This window comes from Pararge aegeria, chromosome 2 (genome assembly GCF_905163445.1).
Source record: "Pararge aegeria chromosome 2, ilParAegt1.1, whole genome shotgun sequence".
Lineage (NCBI taxonomy): Eukaryota > Metazoa > Arthropoda > Insecta > Lepidoptera > Nymphalidae > Pararge > Pararge aegeria.
The window spans coordinates 7,370,927-7,398,048 of record NC_053181.1 but is presented as its reverse complement, the minus strand read 5'-3'; the positions used below and the strand labels follow the sequence as shown (position 1 = coordinate 7,398,048).

The 27,122-nt window shown below is 33.9% G+C and overlaps 1 protein-coding gene across 1 annotated transcript; it reads left to right on the top strand.

Annotated features, from left to right (window-relative positions):
• Positions 1 to 2,416: 2,416 nt before the first annotated feature.
• Positions 2,417 to 26,692, top strand: LOC120634257 (adenylate cyclase type 7-like). Its single transcript, XM_039904748.1, has 20 exons — positions 2,417 to 2,516; positions 5,786 to 5,968; positions 7,921 to 8,067; positions 8,444 to 8,609; positions 9,942 to 10,144; positions 12,545 to 12,694; positions 13,491 to 13,609; positions 14,039 to 14,183; positions 15,082 to 15,218; positions 17,447 to 17,596; positions 20,019 to 20,163; positions 20,983 to 21,057; positions 21,389 to 21,525; positions 21,852 to 22,022; positions 22,092 to 22,407; positions 22,492 to 22,855; positions 22,932 to 23,110; positions 23,863 to 24,124; positions 25,570 to 25,694; positions 26,181 to 26,692. Exons 1-20 carry the CDS (start codon positions 2,514 to 2,516, stop codon positions 26,637 to 26,639), a joined length of 3,636 nt encoding a protein of 1,211 aa, XP_039760682.1. The 5' UTR covers positions 2,417 to 2,513; the 3' UTR covers positions 26,640 to 26,692.
• Positions 26,693 to 27,122: the final 430 nt, after the last annotated feature.

Sequence of the window (27,122 nt, the reverse complement as noted above, 5' to 3'; positions counted from 1 at the left end):
TGGTTTTTGCTGTTTTTGAAAATACGCGTGTGAACGTTAGATGTTTGTCTTATCTGAAAACCTCTCTGACGCTGCGAGTGGCGTTCTAGGTTTATGAATGTAAAGAACCCGAGCTCTATGCTCGGCGAAGTCGAATTTTGGTCTTTTTATAATTTCCCTCTCAAAGATAAGGTTTTCTTAATTTTGATTGTGCTATAGTCGGTTTAAAGATATTTATTTTCTGAAAAGAACATAGTGTTCACTTAAAAGAGATAATAATTTTACAATTCAAGTATTAAAATCTACACAGAGATGCATGCACGCATTATATTATGTATAACAGTATTTCTATGGTGAAATACTGTTGTACATTATATAATGCTTTAACAAAGAAATTACGTCTTTTTAGCAAAATTTTGCATAAAAGATACAAGGTGCCTTAGTAAAAGTTAGGCTTGCTAGCAATCGAGGAGTCGTTTTCGAATATCAAACTATGTCTTTAAAAGTAAAATGGACCTAATGCAACTCGCTTTAAAGTCGCAAATCCTTTCCTTCTGATTTTTGTTTTACAAATGTTGTATCAGAAGCCCGAGCTCAAGAATTGTACCTTTAATGAAATAGAACTAAGATGCATTATACTGCGATGTTCAAGTATTTCAATAATCGAAAGTAAGCACCGATATATATATATACATATACAGTGGCGTGCATACAGGGTATACACAGAGTATGCAGATGATATAAAATGAAGAAAATCTCCAGTACGAGTTATAAATACATAAGGGTAGGCTTTTTATAACTCTTAAAATGCCTATTCTTAAGTTTGTCATAACTCGTACTGAAATTTTTCTTCCTTTGATATCATTTGCATACCCTGTGCATACCCTCTATGCACGCCACTGTATATATAGCATTATATTGTGTAAGGCTGTAAACAATAAAATTATTCAGCAATCCTTTGTGCTAAGAACTGTCGTCCTCTGTCTTAGATCCTTCTATTTCTCTTCCTGTTGAGCGAACAGGAAGAGAAATAGAAGGTTGATGGACACAGGGTCCTAAAAAGTCCCGACTTTTAGGACGTTTCCTTGGCTTGTACTGTGACACCTGCTTGGGCCGTTCATAATAAATATTAACATTTATAAACCCTGTGAATATTTTTATTCACCTTTAATTGCAGGTTTTAATCACGATACGCGATCATCATTTATATTCATCGTTAAATCGTTTAATCAATTTATTAAAATTGGGACCCATTAGTTAAACGAAGTAACAACACACAATTCCAATTTTTTTTAAGAATCTATATTATTATTTGCGACACAGACGTTCATTAATCCCAAAGAATATTTGGAGTTTGCTTTCAATTTTCTTAGATTATCTATAGAAAGCATTTTGGCCTCTTGATCCGCTTATCGAATCCGCAACACAATTATATTATTGTTTTGATACCAGTGTATCTAGTCGCTAAGTTTTAATGTATTTATAAGAACAATCGGACGGATTACCATTGGTAATAAATTGTAAGACTTTATTTAAACACAGACCTTAGAATTATTAACAAGAGCATTAGCATTGGATTTTATAGAATAGAAGTTTAAAACCAATAATAAATGGCAGAGTCAATAATTAAACCTGATTATTTTTTATAGTTGACTGACCAAGTATAGAGCCTACCTAATGTTAAGTGGAAAACCGGTGCCTATAAAACAGGGCAACACTGAACAAGGCATGCAAGAAGCTCGTCTTGTAACTTACCGCCCTGTGTCATTCAAGGGTAGGTGTTAGGCCTCTTGTGCCGAAAACTCCCTTCAGACCGCATCACAGCATTGCAACAATGCTGCTTTGCGACAGAAATAAGCATGGAGGTAGTACCTACTTCCCCGAGCGAGCTCTGTTATTTATTATTAATTTCTAAAAACATTAAATTACACCAAAAACTGTAAAATACAGCGAAAAAAAAATACTATGCTAATAAATGCGAACGATTGTATGGATGGATTTGTTACATCTTCACGCAAAAACTACTCAACCAATTTGACTGAAATTTGGAGTGGAGATAGATTATACCCTGGATTAACAGATAGGCTTCTTAGAGTTCCCGTAGGATTCAAGAAAAACCTCGTACGAAACCACGCAGCTGGTGGTAGTATACATGTCAAAACATTATCATGGTAAACAAAAGAAGTTAAGAAATAAGAAATTCTTTTTAAAAAAAAAAACTGAATGAGCAAGTCTACCTTACATCACTTAAAAAAGACTGTCTTAGGTAATTTACTGAAAAATGTGTAGTCTTTATTCCTTGATAAGGAGTTTTATCGTCATTTTGTAATACCTGTGATGGACGAATGGTGCTTATCAAATTAGTTATCAACAATTATCACTCGACCGACTCATTGCTAAGCTTCTATTCAGTGATTGATGTGCTGTGTTTGAGTGAACAGTGCTTTGTTGGAAAAGTTTTTGTTTTGTTTATTCTCCTGGTGTTGTAAATAGATAAAGAATGCCTGAGAGTATTTAACTGTCACCTGAAAATCATGGTATGTTTTTGTATCTTGATATCCTTTTTTCCCTTCCATAAAGTTCCACGCACGCGTTAGTAGTAAGACTTTATTAAAATTACAATGTAGCTCTAAGACTAATTAGTAAATTTTTTTTTACTTTAAATTATACATTAGATTATATCTAAGAATTAGGTCCAATGACTTATCTTTGGTGTTCATAATATTAGAGGGGGGAGTTCCACATAACCTCCGTCCTTCCCAAGGGTCTTGGTAGCAATAAATGAAAATGAAAAAGTTTATTTGAACATCAACTTATTAGTTACACACATTAGGTAAAATATTGTTACAAGTCACAACAGAACAAATCGCTAGCGGGCACACTAAGCTGAGCTTGTTATTGTTCGCGCTAGCAAGTCTCGTTTTGTCAGTACTTTTTACCGAAAAAATCTAAAATTTATAATGATGATAGTGTTATTTTTTTAGGTTAATAAAGCATTTCCACCACGCCAAAAAAAAATACATAAAGGTGTTCATAATATGAGAGACACTTTGTTATAGTAATCTTAAAATTGAACTAGCACTACATTTTCACTACAGTACTAGCTCAAAAGGCTTTTGAGTCTTCTCACTATATCCATATTGTTGAGGAGCTGGATTGCCTTGATGTTTACATGATGATGAAGCCTCTGTTCGTGGGCTTCGGCATATTAAATAACTTTGTCTACGAAGTCCATTCGCAGATCCCAGTGAATGTGCCAGGGAGAGTCTTAATTTTTTACATACCAGTCAGAAATTAAGACATTCACTGGGATCTGCTGGGAGGTACGAGTACTTTATTATGAAATTACTGGATTATACCTTAGGTCCATTATACTGGCATTAAAACTTGTTTATTGATGATATTATTGATTAATATTTTTATGATAGATTTTAATCAAAGTTGTCCATGTGAATGATGAAGGATTATTTTCTAAGAATAATTTATTATTGTTTACTATGTTCATCTAAAAATATTTTTTTCCGAGTAATAATAAACGTCGCCCAAAAAGCTAGACTTATAAATTGTGACTATTTTAAGTCTTTACAATTTTAAATTAATAGCCACATTTTGTAATATTACCCTACCTAATCCATTGTTATCTTACTTCCGCAATTGTAGCAATAATTTTTCAACAAAAATGTAACGATAATCATCAAACTACATTTTAGATTGATAATGATAAGAAACAACAAATATTTCTATGAACATTTAAATTTTTAGTTTAGAAACTTAACAGAAGTTTAAATTTAAAAAAAAACTTATAACATGATTTTGTGGCTTTTTTTATTAAAGGAGAAAATTTGTAACTTACGAAAAGGAAAACTTTTCACAAAGTAATATTTTTTTCCCTTATTTACTGACGAGATCTACAACATCCTATATTATGATGTTTAACTGTTATTTAATATTAATTAGAACACGTCCGTATCATAAAAATAAGCTACTGTTGTAGTATTACAAACTTCAATTATTTATTATGAATCATCAAACATTTGATTGAGTTCTACAAAACCATGATTATCTTTGTGTAATCAAACATTTTGTTAGGATAGCGCAGGAATTCTTTAATGATAAGATTTTATTATGTTGAGTTACAACAAACAGCCTTTGAATTTTATATAAATTTTTAACGAAGTGCATTATACGCATAAACATCCATACTAATAATATAAATGTGACATTGTGCTGTTTGTATATTTGTTTGTTTCTTTGTTACCTTACATATACCGAACATAATGAAATTTGGCACAAATATAACTCGCATCCTGGAGACGAATATAGGATAATTTTCATCACGGGAATATAAAGGCTTCTACGGGATTCACAATAAACACAAAACATTTGTTGTGTACATGTTAACTATTTTTGGCTCAATCGCTGAACCAATCTTAACGTAAGAACAGTAATGAAGTACAGAGAATGCACCATGGAAACGGAGAAAGAATACTTTTTAATCTGAGAAATTTAAAAAAATATATATTAACAGTATGCCAACTTACAACAATATACGCGAGCGCAGCCGCGGGTACGGCTATTTAGTCAATTAAATCCATTTAAATATTATAACAATAATAAAAATCATTTATTCACACGTTTATTAAATAGTGACAGAAATCATAGCTTAATACTAAATGTGTGGTTGAATCACTGATACCTACTAAACTGACTAAAAACTCGTACTATAATTATCAGTGCTCTACCGGATATAATTATTTTTGATACAAAAACATAAGACTAATGCTTACTCGAGGTAATTTAATATTCTATTAAGTGTAATAGAACTTAGTGTGGGTTTAGATGTAAAATACAATCGGTTACAAATCCGATCACTAACTTTGATCATTATTAACAAAGTCCAGCTGTAAACTATTAAATCCCGCCGTGGTACTCCTATTCCTACATTTCGTAAATTTATATAGTTAACTGGGTGTCAAAGTTTAGATACGAGACAATGCTTGAAGTTTAAGTAATAAATAGTTACAGTTGTTTAACTACAAACTTAGGAGTTTGCTTTGAAAGGCATTGTATAAATGCACTAAAGAATAAAATCTAAATAATACTACTTACTTAAACTAGGTTTTAATTATTATCTCTTGTAGAACTTCGTATATCAATAACTTTGTTGATACAATAGATAAAGCAACATTGCTTTCTGAAGTAGCAGTATTGTCGTAATGGTCTGCGTGTACAGATTTGTATCAGCGGAATTCAAGCAGGCATTTATCAAATCTCGTATGAAAAAAAATTATAGAGCTGCCTCCGTGGTTTTTCATTTTATGAATTTTTGTTGCTTATTTTTTGTTTTTCTAGGAAAGATGGACAAACTAACAAGCATTTAAAATACGACTTAAGATATCATGGTTCTTTAAATAATACAACTAAAAAAATCCCTTTTGCCGTTTTAGAACGTAGTAGGAATAGTAATTGATCTATTCATAAGGGACCACGTTTTTTGTGATTAAAAGTAACCTGTAAATTTTTAGGCGATAAACTATCTTTATGCAATATTACATACAATAATCGTTCTGTTGCTGAATAAAGCACGTACCAAGAAGCATATTTTCACACATTTTTAATTTTAGTCAGAGGAGAGTTATTAAGACTTACAATTGTTTTAATCTCGGAACTAGCACTCATTATTTGCAGTTTCGGGTGGCTGGGTGGTAGTAAATACTCATTGCAAAGCACGATGCTACTCGTAGATATGACCGTCCCATGCTCAGTTGGTTTATGAAGAAGAATGAAGTTTACTGAAATTTCGCAGGACGATGGCACATGGTCGAGGACCACTGGATCCGTGGTTCTCCAAGTGGGCGCCTTAGAGCTACTGGCTCGATACTCAATGAACTCAGGCAGAGCGACTAGCGTTCTATCATCTCTACACGAGTTCAGGAGCCAAGAGTCCGAGCAAAATGGTGGGAAGCAATGGAATTGGAAGTATTTGAGGGTAAGTAAATAGAGAATTTTCTACAAAAAATAAGCTTTCTAAAAGTTCAAAATTCATTTAATTTAAGCAGGCCAACTTTATAGGTATATTTAAAAGCCAATTCTGTCTTTTGGTGACAACTCTACGACCGGCTTACACGAACCAGATACTACCGAGAAGCAAGAAACTCAGCAGTTGTTCAACATTTTACAATAATTTTACTATGTTGAGTAGGAAGTGGGGCTTTCAAGCTACATTGTCATTGAGGAATTCAACAATTGTAGCTAAAGTATCTCGTTTTAACACCAGCATTCCCTTCGGAAACATGATATAAAAGCGTATACTCAACCCTATAAAGGACTACACCTTTCGCAGGCGATTTCATTGATGCTATCATTAACTAATTTGCACAAAACTACCCTATTTATTTAAATAATTATAAAGTTACTTCATTTATGCACTTCAGTGCGATTGCACGTATTACGAAATATGAAAACAACTGAATAGGCTTACAAGTCGCTTCCTGTTTCCATGCATTAGATATGAGCTATTTATTATACTTTTTTCTACTTGCGCATTATATGATATTTGCTGTATTGACATTATAAACTGCCTCGTTGGTCTAATGGTTGGCATTTTCGACGATACCTAGAACATAAGGGTCAAGCGAATATATAGATAGATATCGTCAATGAGTTTTCAGTACCAATCCGAAGTTAGGAAAGGCACTACAAATTATGTTCATGCCACTGGATCTCGTGCACTTCATACATGCACTGAAGCTATGCCTACCCTAAAAATTTTGCATACCCTGGTCAAAAACCCTGTGCACGCCACTGTACTGGAGAGTGAACACGATATAGTTCCTGTTATTATAACGAACATGTGATAATAATCGTCATAGCCCGCCAGTATTCAAGGAACGTGGTGGGCCAATACACTTGTTTCCTCCCTTAAATCTGTGCCACATAGTGAGACATTAAAAAGATTAGGATAATGATGACTCTTCTATTCTAGTGAATTGTGCTAAACTTACGAGTATTGCATTAACATTATACGAGAACTGTGCCATTATAATAAACACTTTAAACACCAAAAAGTGTCCTTATAAAAACGAATATCCAACCTTATGATCATTTATATGTAAAAGCTTAAAGCTGATAAGGATGAACAAATCTAATTATCATAAAATTTGTATTTATAATTGAAAATCACATGTTCCTTATCGCATACAAATGTTTTGAGGAGGTGACTTGAATCTTTTGCACTGATTAAACACGGATTAGTTAAAATAATACAACTTGTTCACAACTGTTTGCTTCACTCAGAGACTCTTACTGTTTGTGAAATTAATTTCATTGTCATTATCATACACGGTCGAAAAATACTAAAAGAGTAGGTAAATAAGACCCTAAAGTTTCATTTTAACACTATCTGTTGGCCGCGTATGTTACGGTTTCTTACAAATCCCGCGAAAACCGTTTGTTTTCCTGGGATAAAAGTAGCCTATGTTACACTCCGTCCTTTCAACTAACTGTACCCAAAAAATCAAGTTAATTGGTTGCTTATTTAGGACGTAAGTAAGGACAAATAAAAAAAACACATATTCGCATTTGTAATATTAACCTTGATAGGTATAGTTACTTACGATCAAGAAAATATATATGCTTTATTGTGGTATAGTGCAGCCAGCCAAATATTAAAAGCTTCAAATGTTATTAAAAATGCATTTGAATAACATAAATTCATTAAAAAATATCGTCATAGTACCGATAATAATTAATCGGAGATTCCAAATGACCTCGCATCATCAGGAATGAAACTATTGACCCAGTTTTTATAAAATAAATAGTATCGCGAGAATAATCAGTTAAAATAATTGGAATACATTAGGAACCTCACGAAATGAAGATATAATTTTGAAAGTACTTATCTTTAACAAAATTTTAACTTCAGTTTTTTTATTGTTGCAGGATCAATTTTATCAAAAGGATCTGGAAGGCCTATACCGGAAATACGACGAAAAATTAAGAGAAACACTAATTTATATATACGTTTCACTTCTCGTACTTTTTTCAACGGTTCACATAATTTTAGTTATAGCTTATACCTACAATGAGGCAAGTTCATAATTTGCTCCTAATATATCTAGCACGCCACATTGAAGACATAGAGGCTGGTGATTAGTTTTAAAATGTTTTCTCTCTATCTGTCTTCAATAAATTGGCATCTGAAAGAAGAAGACAAACATTGCGAAGCTATGCAACTGCTTAACAACGTTTATATGTTACAGGGATACAATTTACCACTGTACTGTTTTTGGTAGATTGTATAAAATAAAGCTTATGACATTATGAAATTATGCTTATACTTTATTTCGCAAAATTATGCCTCGTGTCTCTTTGATGGATATAGTTTAGTATATAAATTATTAATATAAGTGAAATTAGGATTTGTGGTTTAAATAATCGTTATAATATTTGAGTATCATTTCAGCAAATACAGTGGCCGTCGACCTACTTATCGATGGCTATGTATATCCTAAGAATAGCATTGCCATCTTTGTCGTTCTGCAAATGCGTCTACAAACCTCTGAAGAAACGATGGTTTTGGATACCAATACTTGTAACATTCGTTCTCACGGCAGACCTTGTAATGTCAGGTATATTATTAAAATACTTTATTTTTTTAAATTGCTGATATTTATCCTTTTTAGCCAGATAGTGCCTATAAATTCTCCTATCATATAGAACTTAATATCCTTTTCAATGTATAATAAATAGCATATTGACTCTTTTTGGGATTTGCGTGTACTGCACTGACATATGAAAGTTTACCATTATGTCCATACCAACATGGATAGCGATAATGGATAGCTTATGCTTTAAGAGAAACATGTCTAAATGTTACAGCATTCAATATTGATTGTATGGAGAAAATTTAACGTAACAAGTAATTAGATGACTGGAGGTTCAAATATTTTTGTAATAACGGGTAGGTTCTTTTATTTTGATCACATTGTAGAGCCTCTTCCGGTCTTTACGACACAATGATCAAATCATGTTACTCTTGCGAGCTTTGTAAAATATGTGATAACTTATAATGTATAATAGGTACAATATGAAACTTATTATCATTGAAAAGATTTACAAACTGTACAACATTGAAATAATCATAATTACAGAAATAATACACATTTTTCGTATAAATAAGCATGATAAGCAGATTTGATATTCGATAAAAGCGAATGCCATTGCTTAGAGGAATATTACCACAATGATTAGAGAACGTATTTATTGCTATCTCACCTACTTTCATCAAAATTATCATCAATCCATTACCGGTCCACTACAGGGCATGGGTCTCCTCTTGGAATTAGAAGAGTTAAGTCCACAATGCTGACCAAGTGCTGATTGGTAGACTTCACGCGCCCTTGAGAACATTATGGAAACTCACAGGCATGCAGGTTTCCTTACAAAGTTTTCCATCACCGTTAAAACATGTGCTATTTAATTGGTTAAATTAATAACTCACCGATTTCGGAAAGTTAGAGGTGCGGTCACCCCGAAAGGGAAGCCGAAGCCTCACCCACTAGTCTATCACCGCTTTTCCACCACTCACCTACTTTATAGCCTCAGAATTTATATTTTACATTTGACCACATTTTCCAATGCTCATCTACCTCTATTCCTAAATGATATATTTATATTACAGTCGGTAAAAAGGAAATAAAAACAATTAGGAACTAGACAGAACTTTCAAAAACCGACATGGGAATTCCCCTAGTCTACGCGTGATTCATATTATATGTATAAAGAACTTAGAATGCGTTCTTAAATTAAATGTTTTACGTAAACAAAAGTACAATAACAAGTGAACCCAATACCAAGGGTGTATCCTCGTAAAAATAAATAGTATTTATAAGATAAGCTAGCTAGCTATTTTAAATTTTAAAGAAAAATTTCGTGGTATGCATATTTTATTTTGTCTACAGATATAGCCGTCGCCATTTTCTCCTCCTTTGAAGGTATGCTCCTGCGGCCGGCATATTCAACCACGGCCTTACTATCGGTGTACATATTTCTGCCAATGAGGAACAACTTTCTGGCGATTATCCTAGGCGTGCTGGTTAGCGTTGTATACACTTTCGTGTTTGCATTCTTCACGTATTATGAAAACCCCAACGTCGGGATAGTGGTGAGAGACAAAGTTTTTTTTTTATTTTGTAATATTTTTTTGGATTGTTGTGTTTTGAGAGAGTTCCATTAGCACTGAATTAAGTTTAATCTAATCATTCTATAACTCACTGTATTTATAGTAACAATTGTTTATTTTCAAAAAGCAAATTGTTGTAATTGTTGTGTTGGAAATAATGGAAAACAAAATTTCACCCACCTATATTGAAATCTTCATCATTATCAATATCAACCCATTACCCAGGCCCGCTATGGCGACCTCTTAAAATGAGAAGGGTTTAATCCGTAGTCCATCATGCTGGTCAAGTGCGGATTGGTAGAGAATAGACATACATGCCTTTAATAAATGTATGGAAAACTTCCAGGCGTGATTCCTCACGATTTTTTAGCTTTCGTTCAAGCAAGTGGTAATTTCTTAATTTAAAAACGCACATAACTCCGAAAAGTACAGCGTGCTGGGCTTAGAACTCGGACCCGTGAAAGGTAGGCCGGAGTTCTAACCACCAGGATATCATAGCTTCGTACCAGGTTATAGGCGCTTGTTAAAAACCTAAAAAGGTTATTAAATATTAGGTAATAAATGAAGACAACTAAAAGCATATTACACAAAGGTTTGCTTACGATTTATGGCACACAATAAACATCAAAGACAACTATTAGTATTAAGTATTAAATAACACGACATACAGTTATAACTGGTTGATAGATTTTAATAAGAAATGAAGTGTCTTCGTAGGTCGAGTGTTCATTTCATGGGCCAGATAACCTTTTTGTTTACAAAGTCCATGATTTTTGTTTGATCGTGAGGGACGGTTTACAATTTCCTGGTAGCCAGTCAATGCAATAATTTGATGAATTCCTAGCGAAGTGTGATAATCCAAACGATTATTATGATTGAGAGTTGAATGGCATTCAATAACATAAACTTTGACCGTTCATTATTAATCATTTTTTTGCAAAATATAATAATGATTGATACTGGATAATCCCATTGACAATCCCTAAGATAGATTTTATTTTTAATTTAACATATATTATAATATAGTTTTACGATTACGACTATCTTTATGCGAAAATTAAGGTGTTTTACATGAATTATTACGATAATTAATTACGTAATTTGTGTTCCTTCTTTTTTAATCTCAATCAACATCGGCATAACTTTTTATTTAAATTTTCCGGATTTCAATAAAGATACGAGTATATTTGTGATACAAAGTAACATATATCTAATATCCAGGTCAATGATGAGACAATTTCCAATTTTACGGAATATCTGCCACCTATATTTACGATTGAAAATAGCCAGTTATTAAAAACAGTACTACCAGTCGGCCCATGACTGCAATTTAACCTGAATTTAAGTGATGATGCAGTCTACAATTCCCTTATTGCCCCTCGATCTCCCATTTAAAAGACCACACTGCTTGTAAAGTCAACAAAAAGCAAAACGCAACGTAATTGTGCCTAAGTGACGTATGATAACTTCTAGAGTCTAATTAAGTAATTAAAGGCTTAATTAAAAAAAACCGTTCAAACTAATAGTTTCCAGGTATTGTGTCTCCAGGGTACACGCTATCTCTTCAATATACGCTGACGTAGTTTTCTTCAATAAAATGTAGCCTAAATTCAAATTCAAAAATGTTTTATTCATGTAACCTTATCACATGCACTTATGAAGTGTTCATACATTTAACATGTTAACACTAATGTTAGGCGATGGTGATAACTGATTCGTTTACTTAAAACTAAAGCTAGGAGGGTTCCAAACGCACCCTGGTCTAAAAAGAGCCTACAACGAACTTAGCCAGGTTTTTTTTTTGTTATCACCAACTCACAGTCGAGTTTATATTTAGCTATGAAGTAAGAGCAATTCATACCCAAGCTTTTATATCATACACGTAAGCCTTAATATTATATGAGGATTTTTCCATAAGCTTATATTTTATATAAACTATATTCAACTCCCGGATACAAGTTAAGTTTCGTCAAGAGCAGTGCAGTGGCTGAGCCAAGCATTGATTACAAACAAACCGACATACTATCCATTTACAACATTATATGGATTAGCCTAGTGGTAATGACTTCAGTGTTTGTTTTAGAGGGCCAAGTTCGATACCATCTTTTACAACTTTTTACTTTTTTTTTAGCTATGTGCATTTAAATAAGAAAGCATGCACGCCTAAGATTTCTCCAAGGGCAATTAAATCTACCAATCCACACTTGACCAGCTTGGTGGGCTTCGATCTGATATGGCCTTAACCCTTCTCATTCCGCGAGGAGACCCACGCCCTGTAGTGGGTCAGTAATGGGTTGATAAATATGATGACGATGGATTAAGCTTCATTGTGCACTGATGATATGCAATACTAATTAATAAACACAGAACCCCTCGTTCTAGGTAGCGTGTGAGGTTATCTACCTAATTGGCGTCAACCTTATGGGAGTTTACTTCAGATTGATGAACGAGATAGTCACGCGACGGTCTTTCTTGGACAGACGCGCCTGTGTGGAAAGTACATTGCGTTTGAAATTTGTTAAGGATCAAGAGGTAATAATAGCTGAGTAATTCAATACCTTCGAGTGTCCGTTATAAAATAAGTTATCGATAATCGCGATCTAAAGAAAGGCAGCCTTTGCACTAAAGCTATTAAGAAGAAAGATCATTTTCTATTGAGTAACTATTGTAATACTGAAAAAAAGTAATAAGTAAAGTTAATTATAAAATATAGGTTAAAAAATAGCTTATGTTACTATCAGTCCTTTCACCTAACTCTAGGTATGCCGAAAATCTAGTTGAATGGTTGCTAAGTTAAGGAAAAACCAACAAACACACTTTCACATTTATAATATTAGTAAGGATTACTAATAATTATTTCGAAAACTAAGTTATACTTTCTATTTATATAAATTGTATTTAAGATAAAACCAAAGTTATAGAAGAGGGACTGGGTAGTCCCCTCTTATAAGAGCCAACTATAAAATCTGATTGTTTATTACCTTAGCCCATTTTGTGTACTGCCTATAGATAGATAAAATTGCCTACTCACAGATCAACTTCTTCGTTTAGCCATCGGTATCATAATATTATTGCATCATTTCAATATAGTTACAATTATTTTTAACTTTAACTTGCTGTAACATTTAGGTGCTGCAATAGATTTAATGGGCGCACATATCCTTAAACATAGGAACTGTGCCTCGCTGCGGTGGTTTCGAGGACGTTTTAGATTTTATTTAGTTTTAAATAGTTTATTTTAGGTCATATTTGTTAAACTTAAACATATATAAGTGTCTACTTATATTTGATTTATATCGTTCAACCTGCTCTTTTCACACTTTTTCAGGAGCGTCTTATGTTAAGCATTCTACCGGAACACATCGTTTCAAGAGTGCGCCATGATATACGCAACATGTTTCTTAATATAAGGTCACCCAGCCAGAGCCACACTATGAGATCATTTAGGTATATAACCGTATTTTTTCAATTATATATATCTTTTCTTTTTAGTTGATTGCCTTAAATTTTGTTTCCAACAAACCCAATCTTGCCAATTCCAATAAGTGCATTTCAAAACAGCCAAATTGGTCGATCTTTTCTCATGTTCAGAAATATGCGCCAAACATACAGTTTTTTTTTTTATATAAAAATAAAATAGTCCCTAAAGATAAAGAACGTATCAACACACGGTGGAGCGTATGCCAAGAATAAGGAACTGGCAACTAAGCTACCGTTATTTATTTCCTTTTCCTTTCTAACGGTCTATTGGCGCTTTGAGCCGCGACCCTGCTTTCTGAGTCCAACGCTGTGGGTCCGATTTCCACAACTGGAGACTGTTTGTGTGATGAACGTGTATATTTATGTATGTATTTATTTATTTTATGACTTGTTCAGCCAACTCTACGTGGAAGAACATGAAAATGTAAGCATTTTATATGCAGACGTCGTGAACTACACAAAAATATCTACAACTTTATCACCTTTGAGAATGGTGGAGCTACTAAATGAATTATTTGGCCGGTTCGATGAAGCCTCTGAAGTAAGTTTATTATTTTATTATTGTTACGTGTTTTAAATCATTTTAAACATTAAGTAATTAAATAACAACCGTTTATTTCGTCTCTTGCACTGTAAATTATACATGTTGTGGAGACTTCCTAGTAAGCATCAAAATACCACATACAAAGACAAGATAAAATATAAAACGGTTGAGTAGTGTGTCTCGGTGTGCATGGTGTGTTTATGTTTGTGAGTGCGCGCGTGCATGTGTGCGTGTTTTTGCATGAGTGTGTATGTGTACATGTTATTTAGTGCGTCTATATCCATTTTATTTAAAATAGAAATAAACTGAAGAAGCGCCTCAGTTTCTTCATAGGTTAGTGTCTTCAGCCAGGCTGTCAAAGTTTTGTTACATTCTAAAAACATTGTAGTATCATTATCATTCAAAACTTCGGCAACGAACGGTAGATCTCGAACCAGTGTTTTTTTCTCTGGCTATTTGTTCAATATTCGGCCACGGCCATCGAATATTATTTCACTAGCATTTTTGTACAATTTTATTTTAAATAAATAATAATAAAATAAATAAGTATATTATGTTATTATCTGTGAACGTCGCAAGTGTCAAGTTCTTAATTACTAAATACAGAATAAGGAGTTTTCTCGTACCTATATTTTTTGTATCCCCTCTCGCAAAAAGTTAATTGCAGTGGGTAGATCCAATGCGACAGACGCGTTAAGTCAGACGCTACTACCATGTACCATGAAAATGTGACGAGGATCGTACCGCATTTGTCGCAGACGCTTGTCTGAAATGTATTTTATCATATCAGCAGAAATCTAAAAGAAAATTATTACCTCTACAGGTTCATTACCTTAGTAACGTATTTTAGATCATTTCAATTGTTCGTTTAATTATGCCAACAATTATGTTTCAGGAACATGACGTGCTACGTATAAAATTTTTAGGCGACTGCTATTATTGCGTGAGCGGTATACCCAAGCCCACTGAGCAACATGCCAAAAACTGCGTAGATCTGGGACTTGAGATGATCCACATAATTAAAAATGTCAGGTTAGTTTTTCTTATTGGCTTTTGACTTTAGAGATTTCGCCAGACGAAATAGCGTTCTGATGCATTGCCTTGTTAGGTTAAAATAGAAACCATCCATTTAGGTAGTGTATGTTTATAAAAACATTAAAAAATTATGATGTCTTGTAGATTGCCTATTACCATATAAAATATATTAGCATTTTTAAACCAAGATTCCATGTTATACCTGTTTATTATAAGTATTTATGTGTATTATAATCATAAAAATATTCATCAGCTATCGTAGTACCCATATCACAAGCTACGCTTACTTTGGGGCTAAACAGCGATGTGTGTATTGTCGTAGTAATATTTATTTATTTATATACCCTCAACTATGTCTCTAATATCAAACTTAATACCAGATTACTACCTCCTAAAAATCATATTCTATCTTTGTGTGGGGGACAACTCCGTTCTATAATATTCACTAATACAGATTTCATTTCATATTTTGTGATATTTAAATGAGAAGATCGCATAGCTCATATACAAAAGGCTGTGCATTAAAACCTTAAGCACGTTCAGCACCCACATTATATGAATATCATACTTTACCTGCAGACAATAATCTGTTTGGCGAACGGCCAACACAGCCTCAGACTACGAGTAAGACTTCATCTTGACTGTCTCCCAGAATCAGGGAAAATAGATATTATATGAAACTTTTATAGTAAGCACATTATTGCATGCTAGCACGTGTCTTGTTGAATTTGAGTCTCATTTTTGAAGATCATCAGTAGTCACAGGTGGTCATCAAAACCATTTTGTACAGAAAATATGCATAAAAGGAAGGAAAGTAAACAATACTAAAGGAAATAAATATACTAAAACAAACTAGTTATTCTTGTGATTTCAACCAATTTATTATTTGTTTAAGAATCCAATGAAAGGGAAACTCTATTAGCGAAGGTTGGCAAAGACTCTAAAGGCGGTAAAGAAATCGCTTCAAGTGACAAGGTCTCCTTTATTCATATACTAGTTGTTGCCCTCGACTTCGCGGACGTTAATTACGGTTTTAAACAAATCCCGTGGGAACTATTGATTTTCCTAAGAAAAATTTGCCCATGTTCACAACTCCATGTCAAAAATCAAGTGGATTGTTTGCTAAGTTAGGGTGCTAGGCAAGGACAAACAAACAAACTATGATCATCATCATCATATCGACGAATTACCAGCAAACTACAGAGCACGGGTCTCCTCCCACAATGTGAAGGGGTTAAGGCCGTAGTCTACTACGCTGGCCCAGTCCGGATTAGTGGAGTCCGCACACCATTGATAACATTATGTAGAATTCTCAGGCATGCAGGTTCCCTCACGATGTTTTCTTTCATCGCCGAAGCAAGTGATATTTTTAATTACTTAAAACGCACATAACTTAGAAAAGTTAGAGCTGGTATTCGAACTCGGCCCCCCAAAAGTGAAGTCGAGCTCCTACCTACTGCGCTATTACAGCTTCAACACACACACTATTGCAATTATTATATTGTATAATATACATAGTTTCCTTTGTTTTGTTTTGTCACATTTGTACCATTACATTTGTAACATCTGTTTTGTCAACCCAGATTTTTGCATGTGTGATGCAGTGATGACGGAGTCTAAGATGGTAACAAACTAACCTGTTGAGGTTTAAGGGTTTACCAGTAACATTAATATCGATTTTAACACCTCATGTGTGTCACCAAGCCAACGGCCAGTCTGATTTAATATTTCACATTAAATGCCCCTACAGATTCGTGTAGACATACAGAGGTACAGATGGGCAAAGGATTCTTTGACCCATAGGCTGAAAAGAGTGCCACCTGGCATTACGATTCCCAGGGAAACAAACATCACAACTCAGCAGTTTCCCTGCTATTTCCTTACTATTTTTATTCTAAAATCAAAAAATAATCCACCATTGTTTCTTAATGACATCTGGCTTAACATACTCTCCGAGGCAGGAGGGGTGGACAATTGATGGAAATGCACAGTTTTCTTTCTCTGGACTGGTACTTTTAACAGATAAACCCAATAGGTAGCACCTTTGGATCGAAACGGGAATCAAACCCAAGACCTCGTGAGCCGTAGCCGAACATACTCAGTACTCTACCAAAGAAACATTCACATATTAGCATAGAACTAAACTATTATATCCTCATTCATTAATTTATTGTTCCTCGAAATTATTCAAATATTCCTACAATTTACATTCCTATTATTTACAGAGAGAAGCGCGCCCTGAATATTGATATGAGGATCGGTGTGCATTCAGGTAAAATATTAAGCGGTTTGATCGGCATTCGAAAGTGGCAATTCGATATTTGGTCGAAAGACGTCACTATTGCAAATAAAATGGAATCTACTGGAAAGGCGGGGTGAGTTGAGAGAAATATTACATATATTTACTATGTATATAACGCAACTGGTATCATATACTTACGTTGCTTGTGCATATTCATCATCATCACCATCATATCAACCGACAGACGTCCACCGCTGGACATAGGTCTTTTGTAGGGAGTTCCAAATTCCACGGTTTTGAGCCGCTTGGATCCAGGTGCTACCTGCGACGCGCTTAATGTTAGTGCGTATTAGTTTTATGATAAAATGTATTAAATAGCACATGAAAGTTTTAAAAAAACCGATGACCAAACTTAAATAAATAAATAATAATAAATAAATAAATATACTACGACAATACACACATCGCTATCTAGCCCCAAAGTAAGCGTAGCTTGTGTTATGGGTACTAAGACAGCTGATGAATATTTTTATGAATATGATACACATAAATACTTATAATATACAAATAAACACCCAGACACTGAAAAACAATCGTGTTCATCACACAAACATTTTCCAGTTGTGGGAATCGAACCCACGGCCTACGACTCAGAAAGCAGGGTCGCTGGACAGCGACCCTGCTTTCTGAGGCGCCACTCGGCCGTCAAAATAAATAGGAGCTAGCATTTTTCGAACTCTGTCTCCAAACTGCACCTAATATAGTTTCGTTATTTGAATGGAAATTAAAAGTCGTACACAAATCAAAATCACATCGTCATAAAATGAACACCACGGGGCCAAACTATGTTAAATCTTTATGGAACCAAATGGCAACATTTCCGTATGAAACTAAAGGCGAATCATATATCAGATAATAAATCGCAGCGTAATCAGTACCTATTCATACATAAAAAAAGACCAATCGAATTTAGATCCCCTCCTTTTTGAAGTCTGTTGAAAAATAAGCTGTTGACAGCCAATATCTTGATAATATTCGTTTATCTTCAGGGGAAGTTTTATTATCAGTACGCCAATAATTTGGTTCATCCCGTATCAATTGCGGATGTCTATTGTTAAAGCTATAAAAATTGATTAGATTAAACTATTTCTTTTTAAATATCCCAAAAGCCGAAATAACAGATACAAATGCACTGGGCGGGGTACAGTGTGACTTTTATCAATTCATTAAGACACCGCACCCTATAAGTCACTGTAGGTATTTCTCAAATACGAGGAATTCAGTACAAGTTATATCGTTATTATCTTTATATTATATTTCAAAACCTTTAACTGTATCTTTTCTATTTCCAAAAGAACGTTAATTTTCTTTTGTTTTACCTACTAACATGGTATTCCACCTTTTTGAAAGAATACTCGTGCATTTCTCAGATATTTTTAAATGTTGATCCGAATTGTTTTTTTTTTAATTTCCTGCCCGCTCTTATACCTTATATACCTTATACCTAATTTAACCTTATACCTTATACCTTATTACCTTCTACCTCATTACTTATTGTAGGGATAAAAGTTTTTTAGTTGAGCCATTTTAACATGAGAAGTTAAAAACATCTTTATCCGAAAAAACCAGTAGCTCTACTGCTGCATGAAAGAACCAACATGAACTCATTCGCATTTTGTTAGTAGGGAAAATGGTAGCCTTACCAAAACAAAACACCACGGTAAATGGAGTACGTCACCATATTTCAACCATACCCCACCATCCACGTACAGTCTGGTAATTGTTTTGGCCCACAATATATCCTGACGCGCATGCACAAAGGCTGAATTGCTTGTCATTAAAACAATAGTTCTGCAATTTCATGCAGACAGACCGACATGGGACAGAGAGATTGATTATCTGCATGCAACAAAACGTTGAATACTGGAACTTGATTTGTTGGAAAGCTGCAGTGTAATTGAATAAATAAATCTGAAACAATTTATACACTACCTGGTACCTACGGCCGTATAGCTCCTGTTTTGATTAAAAGAAATAATATTAGGATGTAATTTTTTTTGTATCTTGGTCCTTAGTTTTCATTTTAACAAAAAGGATACCGCCGCTACCGTTTAAATAATTAAATTAAATCATGACATTCAAAAAAGATCCTATGTGAAGTTTTATCATCATCGTCATCCTCAAGCTCTTAATATGCCACTGACTCAGTCCTCCTGTCTCATAGAAAAAAGTTTATATTTAGCATCGATTGATCGATGAAAATAATCAGGACCGACTGTTTAACTTGCTCTCCGAGGCATGGGAACTAACTCTGGGCTTGGTTTTTTTTGGCTGTATTTCGATACCTAACAATTTTTCAACCCAACCTGGGAACCCTGGACATTGTGATATAAAGACCAACGTTAGAATAAAAATTTGCTAATATTACTGCAATTTTACAAGAAAGGTAAAAAAACTTATTTTAAAATATATAACATATTTTACACGGTACGAGATTATAAATGATGATATGAACTTACCTAGTGACTACCTACTTTATAGTTATATTGTTTCAGGAAAGTGCACATTACCAAACAAACATTAGATCTGCTGTTAGACTATGCAAGAGAATACATTATAGAGCCGAACTTTGTGTCCCAAAACGATCCATTCATAATGAAGAATAAGCTACAAACATTTCTACTCTCGAGACCGCAAAAGGTAAAGTTTAAAATACTGGAGAATTACTTTGATAGCATAATTGTACAGTCAGCATCAATATTTTATGATAATAATCATGCAAACGGGCGCTTCATCCGCCTAAGATTCTCATAAAAAATATATAAATCTCTTTAATACAATTCAACGAGTTAATTTATCAAAAACTGTTTATGGAATGCCGAATTTTACGAGTTTACTGTCGCGCGTGTAGTTATAAATATCCAAATAAACTTAAACAATCGCCGTTTAGTCAGTCATACAACGGATATGTACGATATCAGTTGTATGACCAACGGGTGACAGAAATGAGTGAGACTAAGTGCTACTATATTTTTCTTTTAAATTAGCAATTATTCATAAAACCCCGTTTGGGTGAAGTTAAGATGAAAAAATACTAATTATAATAAAATAAGAATTTTATAATAATAAAAGTTAAACATAGTAAACAAAGAAAACAAGTATAAAAATTCAAAGAAAATTTAGCATTACCATATAAAAATTTAAAAAACCTAGCTTCAAACGAGCATCAAATTAAACATAATACATATTGCAAAGAAACATTACAATTATTCTCCTTATGTTTATTCTCGGTGTTCTATCTAATATTATCATTTAATTGAGTGCACTATTTGATGATGACTGTACTGTACAGATATTTACTCTTACAAAAAACCAATATTTATAGAAATTATGTTATATGATGCTTGCCGTCGGTTTTATACAAATTTAATAGTATGTAAAGCATATTTTTTCTAGATGCAAAAAACTTATATTCAAAACTATAATAATTATTTCTATAATATTAATTTCTGCTCATAGCCACTTATCGACTACAAGCCGTATCGACGAGCTTCTGTTGGATTTAATAAAATAATTCCGACTCGTCGTGGTAGAGTAAGTTAATTTTATTATTTATAATTAACTAGTTTCTGCACGCGACTTTGGGCTAGTTGGGTTTTTATTTTCCCTCAAAACGAAAATATTTTTCTAGGATAAAAACTTGCCATTTTTGCTGGCTATGATCGAAAAAATTAATTAAGAGTTTGGTGGTGGTAGAATGAATAATTATTCTTTGGATGCAAAATCAAGTTCTTGTATTATCTAATTACAGATTTTGCAGCCATAACATTAGAGAAAGTTTATATTGTTTCACACATTATATTTTCTTAGTGCAATTTTTGAAAGTCGATCTCAGAACAAATTATATCATATCTATTTCTAGTAGCGATCGGAAAATAGAAATTCATCATCTATTCGTAGAACAACCGCCTTCATGGATGAGAATTTAGTTGAATACCAACAAATGCTTAAGGCAGCCGATGCACAGATGGCTAAGGAAATAGAAGACATGAGCAATGGAAAGTACGTACGTATTGAAAAGTAGTATTTTCTGCATCCATAATAATGTAAAAAATAGGTGTGAATCTTTTCTTAATCATCGATTTAAAATTGTTTAGAGAAGAGTAGTTTACAAATTTTTAAATCAATTTGTAACAGCTTCTTACATTCAATTAAGCCTGTAAATTATGACTCCATATTTATTAGTTCTAGAACGTCACATTAGTGGCGTTCTCAGAACTATGAAATAAAGCTATATATTTACAAAATATCTAGTAAGTAAATAAAACACAATTCATTAAATATTCATACTAAAAATGAATATATCTAATACTGAATGTTAACTGCAGGGATAATTTCAAACAGGAATCTCGACTTAACAGATTTACGCTTATGTATAAAAATTTTAAACTGGAGAAATCTTTTCTTTTGCAACCGGATCCTTTGTTCAAGTACTACATCACGTGTTGCCTTCTGATGCTATGCTTGATAATGACTATCAATGGACTGACCACACACTGGTATGAGCAATTTTTACTTCAATATAATGACAAAATTTTCAATAAAAATAATCGTTATTTTCATTTTAGGTTTTACCAATTCAAATGGTATGCGATATTATTGCTCGCTATTTTGTTAATCTTTTTAGTAATAATGCAGCCCTTGTCTTGGTTTCAATTTGTATGGACAAAACATAAAGGCATAGATGAGCCTAGAAATAAATGTATCCGATGGATATACGATTTATCATTGGCCATAATAAGGTGTCCGAAGATAAGAACTGGCACATATTTGATTATAAGTCTGGGTCTTGCTGGAACTTCAATGATAAACGTTATTGCATGTACTGAAGTAAAAGTGGATCCGGCTTTTGAAAGTGTTCTATCCAACTGCTTGTCCTCTTGGGTAATTATGCATTCCTAGTATCACTACGCTATAACTCATAGTGTTTCATAGTTGTTCAAATAAAAAAATTTAAATTATTTTCAGCATGTTACGCAGTGCTGGAGTTTAGCACTGCTCTTGAACTTCTTGTTCAGCAGAGTTTTCTTTATTTTCAAATGGATTGTTGCTGGTTTGATGACTTTATTTTATCTCTGGATTGTTTGGGAAATCAAATCATGCCTCTTTTCTGTCGACTCTACTTGGAATGTCGGATTAGATCCAAGGGTGTCCCATACACTTTCAGTGGTAATAATAACTATGACTTTATACTGGATTGATAGAACAACAGAATATAGACATCGATTAGATCATTTATGGCAAATACAGCTGAGTGAAGAACAAGAAGAAGCCGAGACTATGTTGAAAGTGAATAATATGCTGCTGGAAAACATTCTGCCTGCACATGTTGGTAAGATTATGTAATCAATTTTTTCGAGTAAGTAGCCAAAAATATGGTTAATTACCTTCATACACTTTTGTTTTAGTGCAGGTATATTTGGATTTAAATAGATCCCTGGATGAATTATATTATGAGAAATACGACAATGTAGCTGTTATGTTTGCTTCATTAACAGAATATAAATTAGGATTAGAAGATGATGCAGAGTTGAGCGATAAATTTCTCCTAAGCATACTTGACGAAGTAATATCAGATTTTGATCGGGTACGTATTTTACACACAAGCACCTACACTATTTTAAAATAGAAACGCAATTTTAACGCAAATTTATGAATTGGATAATAAATATTCCAGATCCAAATAGCTTTTTGTATCGCAGAATTTTTATATACTCTTTAAATTGAAAACACCATTTATTGCGCGTAATTAAGTAATTTTAATCATTATAATCATCACCACTTCAACGGACTGACAACCCCTAGACATAACTAGGTATTTTGTAGATAGTTCCAAAATCCAAGGTCCTGGGCCGCTTGTTTCCCACGGCTCTTAGCACTCGCTTGAGGTCGTCTGTCCACCTCGTTGGAGTCAAACAACGCTGCCGGAGCCGGTGCCGCCTGCCGATATTTACCGGTGCGTAGTCGCAATTTCAGCACCTTGAGACCCCAACGACTTTTTCCGAGCTATATGCACCGTCCAATGCTACTTCAGCGTTGCGACTCGTTGAGCAATGTTGTAACTCTAGTTCTCCTCGGGATCTCCTCATTTCAAATTTGATCACGTTTTAATACTCTCAGCATAGCTCTCTCAATCGTCTGCTGAAAGGCTCAGAGCCTACTATTGACTATAATCTAAACATTGTCAATAACATTGCCTGCGTGCGGAGTTGCTATAGTTATCACAAAGCCATAGTCTTGTTATTTGATCAGTTAACCTTGGATTTTTATTCTATTTACAATTTCAAGGTTTAGACATTTGTGGTTGCTCATTATTCATCATTTAAAATGTTTTTTTAGCTCCTTCTTACTGGTTCATCCATACACAAAGTTGAGAAAATAAAAATTGCGGGTTGGACGTACATGGCAGCTTGTGGGCTAGACCCGAATCGACGTGATTCATTCGATTCTTATGCTTCGATTGTTGATAGAAGTAAAAATACTCCTTACAATCGATCAATAGTTGTCACGATGGTCGAGTTTGCTGCAGCTATGATGATGCAGTTACAGAACTTCAATCGTGGCTCGTTTCAAAGTTTTGAAGGATTGAATCTTAGAATAGGTGAGTTACTTTGAAGCTGATTTTTTGTTATATGACAACTTACCAAGCTTTTTTTATCATGCATAGCAGTAAGAGCTGTTACGCAAATAAAAAATTTAATAAATCACTTATTGTACACCTCATAAAAACACAGAAAAATTGTAAATAAGAATTGAACACAAAGTATACAATTTCGCGGCTTTATCGCTACATAGCGATCTTTTCCAGGCAACCAATAGCGTAAAACACAGCTCGAGAAGAGAGGTAGGTGATGCATATAAATAAACTTCGATAAGAAACAAAGTGGTATCAATATATCGCAGAAGTCTTCTTTTCAGAATAGTATTACTACCCCCGTGTCAGAAGACTCCGCTTTTCCATTACAATTAAAATAAACTTAACAAATAACAGTAAAAGGAAGGTAGGTATACCAAACAAACCAAGATATACAATGAATGAGCGTTACTTTTTTGGACGGAGAGTAATATAGGCTACTTTTGGTCCTCGAAAAACAACGGCTAGTACCCTCTTTACATATTATAAAACATAGTCCCCCGCCGCGCCGTGTCTGTCTGTCTGGGCGAAAAAAGCTGAAAGACTACCAAAAGAATTTTCATACGGTTTTCACTAATGAACAGAGTGACTCATGTGGGAGGTTTTAGTGTATATTTTATTATGGTTTTCTGTAAATTTGCTGCAATATAACGAACGATGTTTGTTAAAGATGTCATACGGAGTTGGGGCTTTACTGGCGTACACCGCGAAATTAATTGATGGTACATGAAAATAATGTACAACACGTTTAAAGTAATCATTATTATCTATAAATAAGTCACAATAACCGGTTTTTGTTATAATTTGTCACGGGTACATTAAAAGATGGTGACATTCCTATCACGATATCAATCCTTATCCGAATAAATAGTTTTATGATTTAGATTGATGAGGTGTGTATCTGCAAATTCCTTTTTAAATTATTCATATTTAACCTATCGGTTAAGAGTTACGAGGGGTATAGAAATCATAAAATCAAGCAAAATGCCGCGGTCCGACCGCGCACAATATAGTTTGGAAATAAAACTGGGCACGATAGGTGGCGCTCCAGTTTGGTTCTAGGTTTATTTTTAAGTTTTAAAACCGGTAATTCAGACGAAGTTGCGGGGATCAGCTAGTAATTTATTATCAAGATTTCTGTAATATTACATAGGTACAATTATGTTACATAGATAAATATAAGAATTACAAACGATTTTTGAAAATATTCAAGGAGTTTGCCTCACCAAGTCAGCATCGGAGGAACTCCAAAGTGATTACCTATTTATTTCCGTAGACATAATATATTAATTTTAATTTAAAGATTTAAAATTGTTAAAAAATTTGGCAGTCACTAAAATAAGGTACCTAACTAAATTTTATAAAGTAAAGTTTAACACACATAAAGCTCGTAACTAAATATCGTTTCAAAGGTATATCAAACGGCGAAGTTGCAGCGGGTGTGGTCGGCTCGCTTAAACCGCTGTACGATATTTGGGGTAACGCAGTCAACATGGCCTCCCGCATGGACTCTACAGGAGAATCGGGCCGCATCCAAGTAAGAATATTCAGTTTTAAATGTGATAAACATTTTAAGTTGTGTACTACTTAAATTTAACGCACCTAACCAAAGCTCAAGCGTGTTTCATTACCATCATCATCATCATCACTTCAACCGATTGAAGTCCACTGCTGGACATAGGTCTTTTGTAGAGAGTTCCAAAATCCACGGTCCTGGGCCGCTTGCTTCCAGCGGCGGTGTTTTATTAACTTCCCCCTAATTGGTTTCTATGCGACATCGTACAGGAACGCTCACGTCACGCACGTCTTTGTTACTAGGGTGGTAACTAGCCACGACCCCTTCTGACCACACCAAATCACAGAGAAAATTCAGAATCGACTTACATAAGTAAATAAAATTACCTATTAGTCAATCCCACTTCTGTGTGGTAAATCTCACTTCTGTGATTGATAAACCGGAAGTGGATTAATTGAGACGTACTCCGTTTAATTAATAGTTCCTTAATTAATATAAATCTTTCAGGTAACAGAAAACACAGCCAAAATCTTAGAGGAATGCGGAATACTTACACAATGTCGTGGCGAAGTATTAATAAAAGGACGGGGCTTAATAAAAACATATTTTGTGCCCCTTGACGATGAATTCAATCTTGTAAAGCAAAATATATGTAACTTAGACTACTTCAAGTACAATGAAAAAGGGGGGCCATATGAAGCTCGAACTACTTTACTTAGTGGTGCTTCAGAAGAAACTGGTATTTTTGAATCTACCTCACAAAACTCCACTTTCCATATAGGTGATGTCCCATCAGACTGTGAAAATTCAAGCGAAAATTTTGAAGAGGATAATTTTAAAAACTTTAGAAAGTTAAATAGGTCGATAAGTGAATTAGAAGATATGGAAAATATAAGTCCCACGTCTCAAAGGGATAATCTGAGTGAATTGTATACAGAAACGGATATAATGGAAACTCGTTGTTAATATTTACTTTATATAAGCATTGTGATTGTTTGATTTCGAATGTTGTTTTATGTCTTAGATAGTTTATGGAAATTTATTAATAAGTGAACTTTATATAAAAACCTTAAATATATAATTGAAATCCAAGTATCAATTAACAATTTATCGTATGAAATAGAAAAGCAAATACTAATAGGAAATAAAATATATTTTTAATAAAACTTCGTAAACTTTCATTTTACTTTTGGGCAGTTTACTATCTAAACGTAAATAACAACTCCAAATAATGCTATCTTTTTTCAACTACGTTGTTAAATAGATGGCATTAATTATTTTGGAAATTGCAAATGGCTCACCTGATGGTTAGGGGAAAAACATCGCCGATAAACAGAGCAACAATTCGCAGGGCATGGAATAAACATGTCTTACAAAGAACCTGAGGCGTAGTTGATAAGCCTGTAATTTACAAACCGGCAACCACACCCTTTCGACTTCAACACAGTT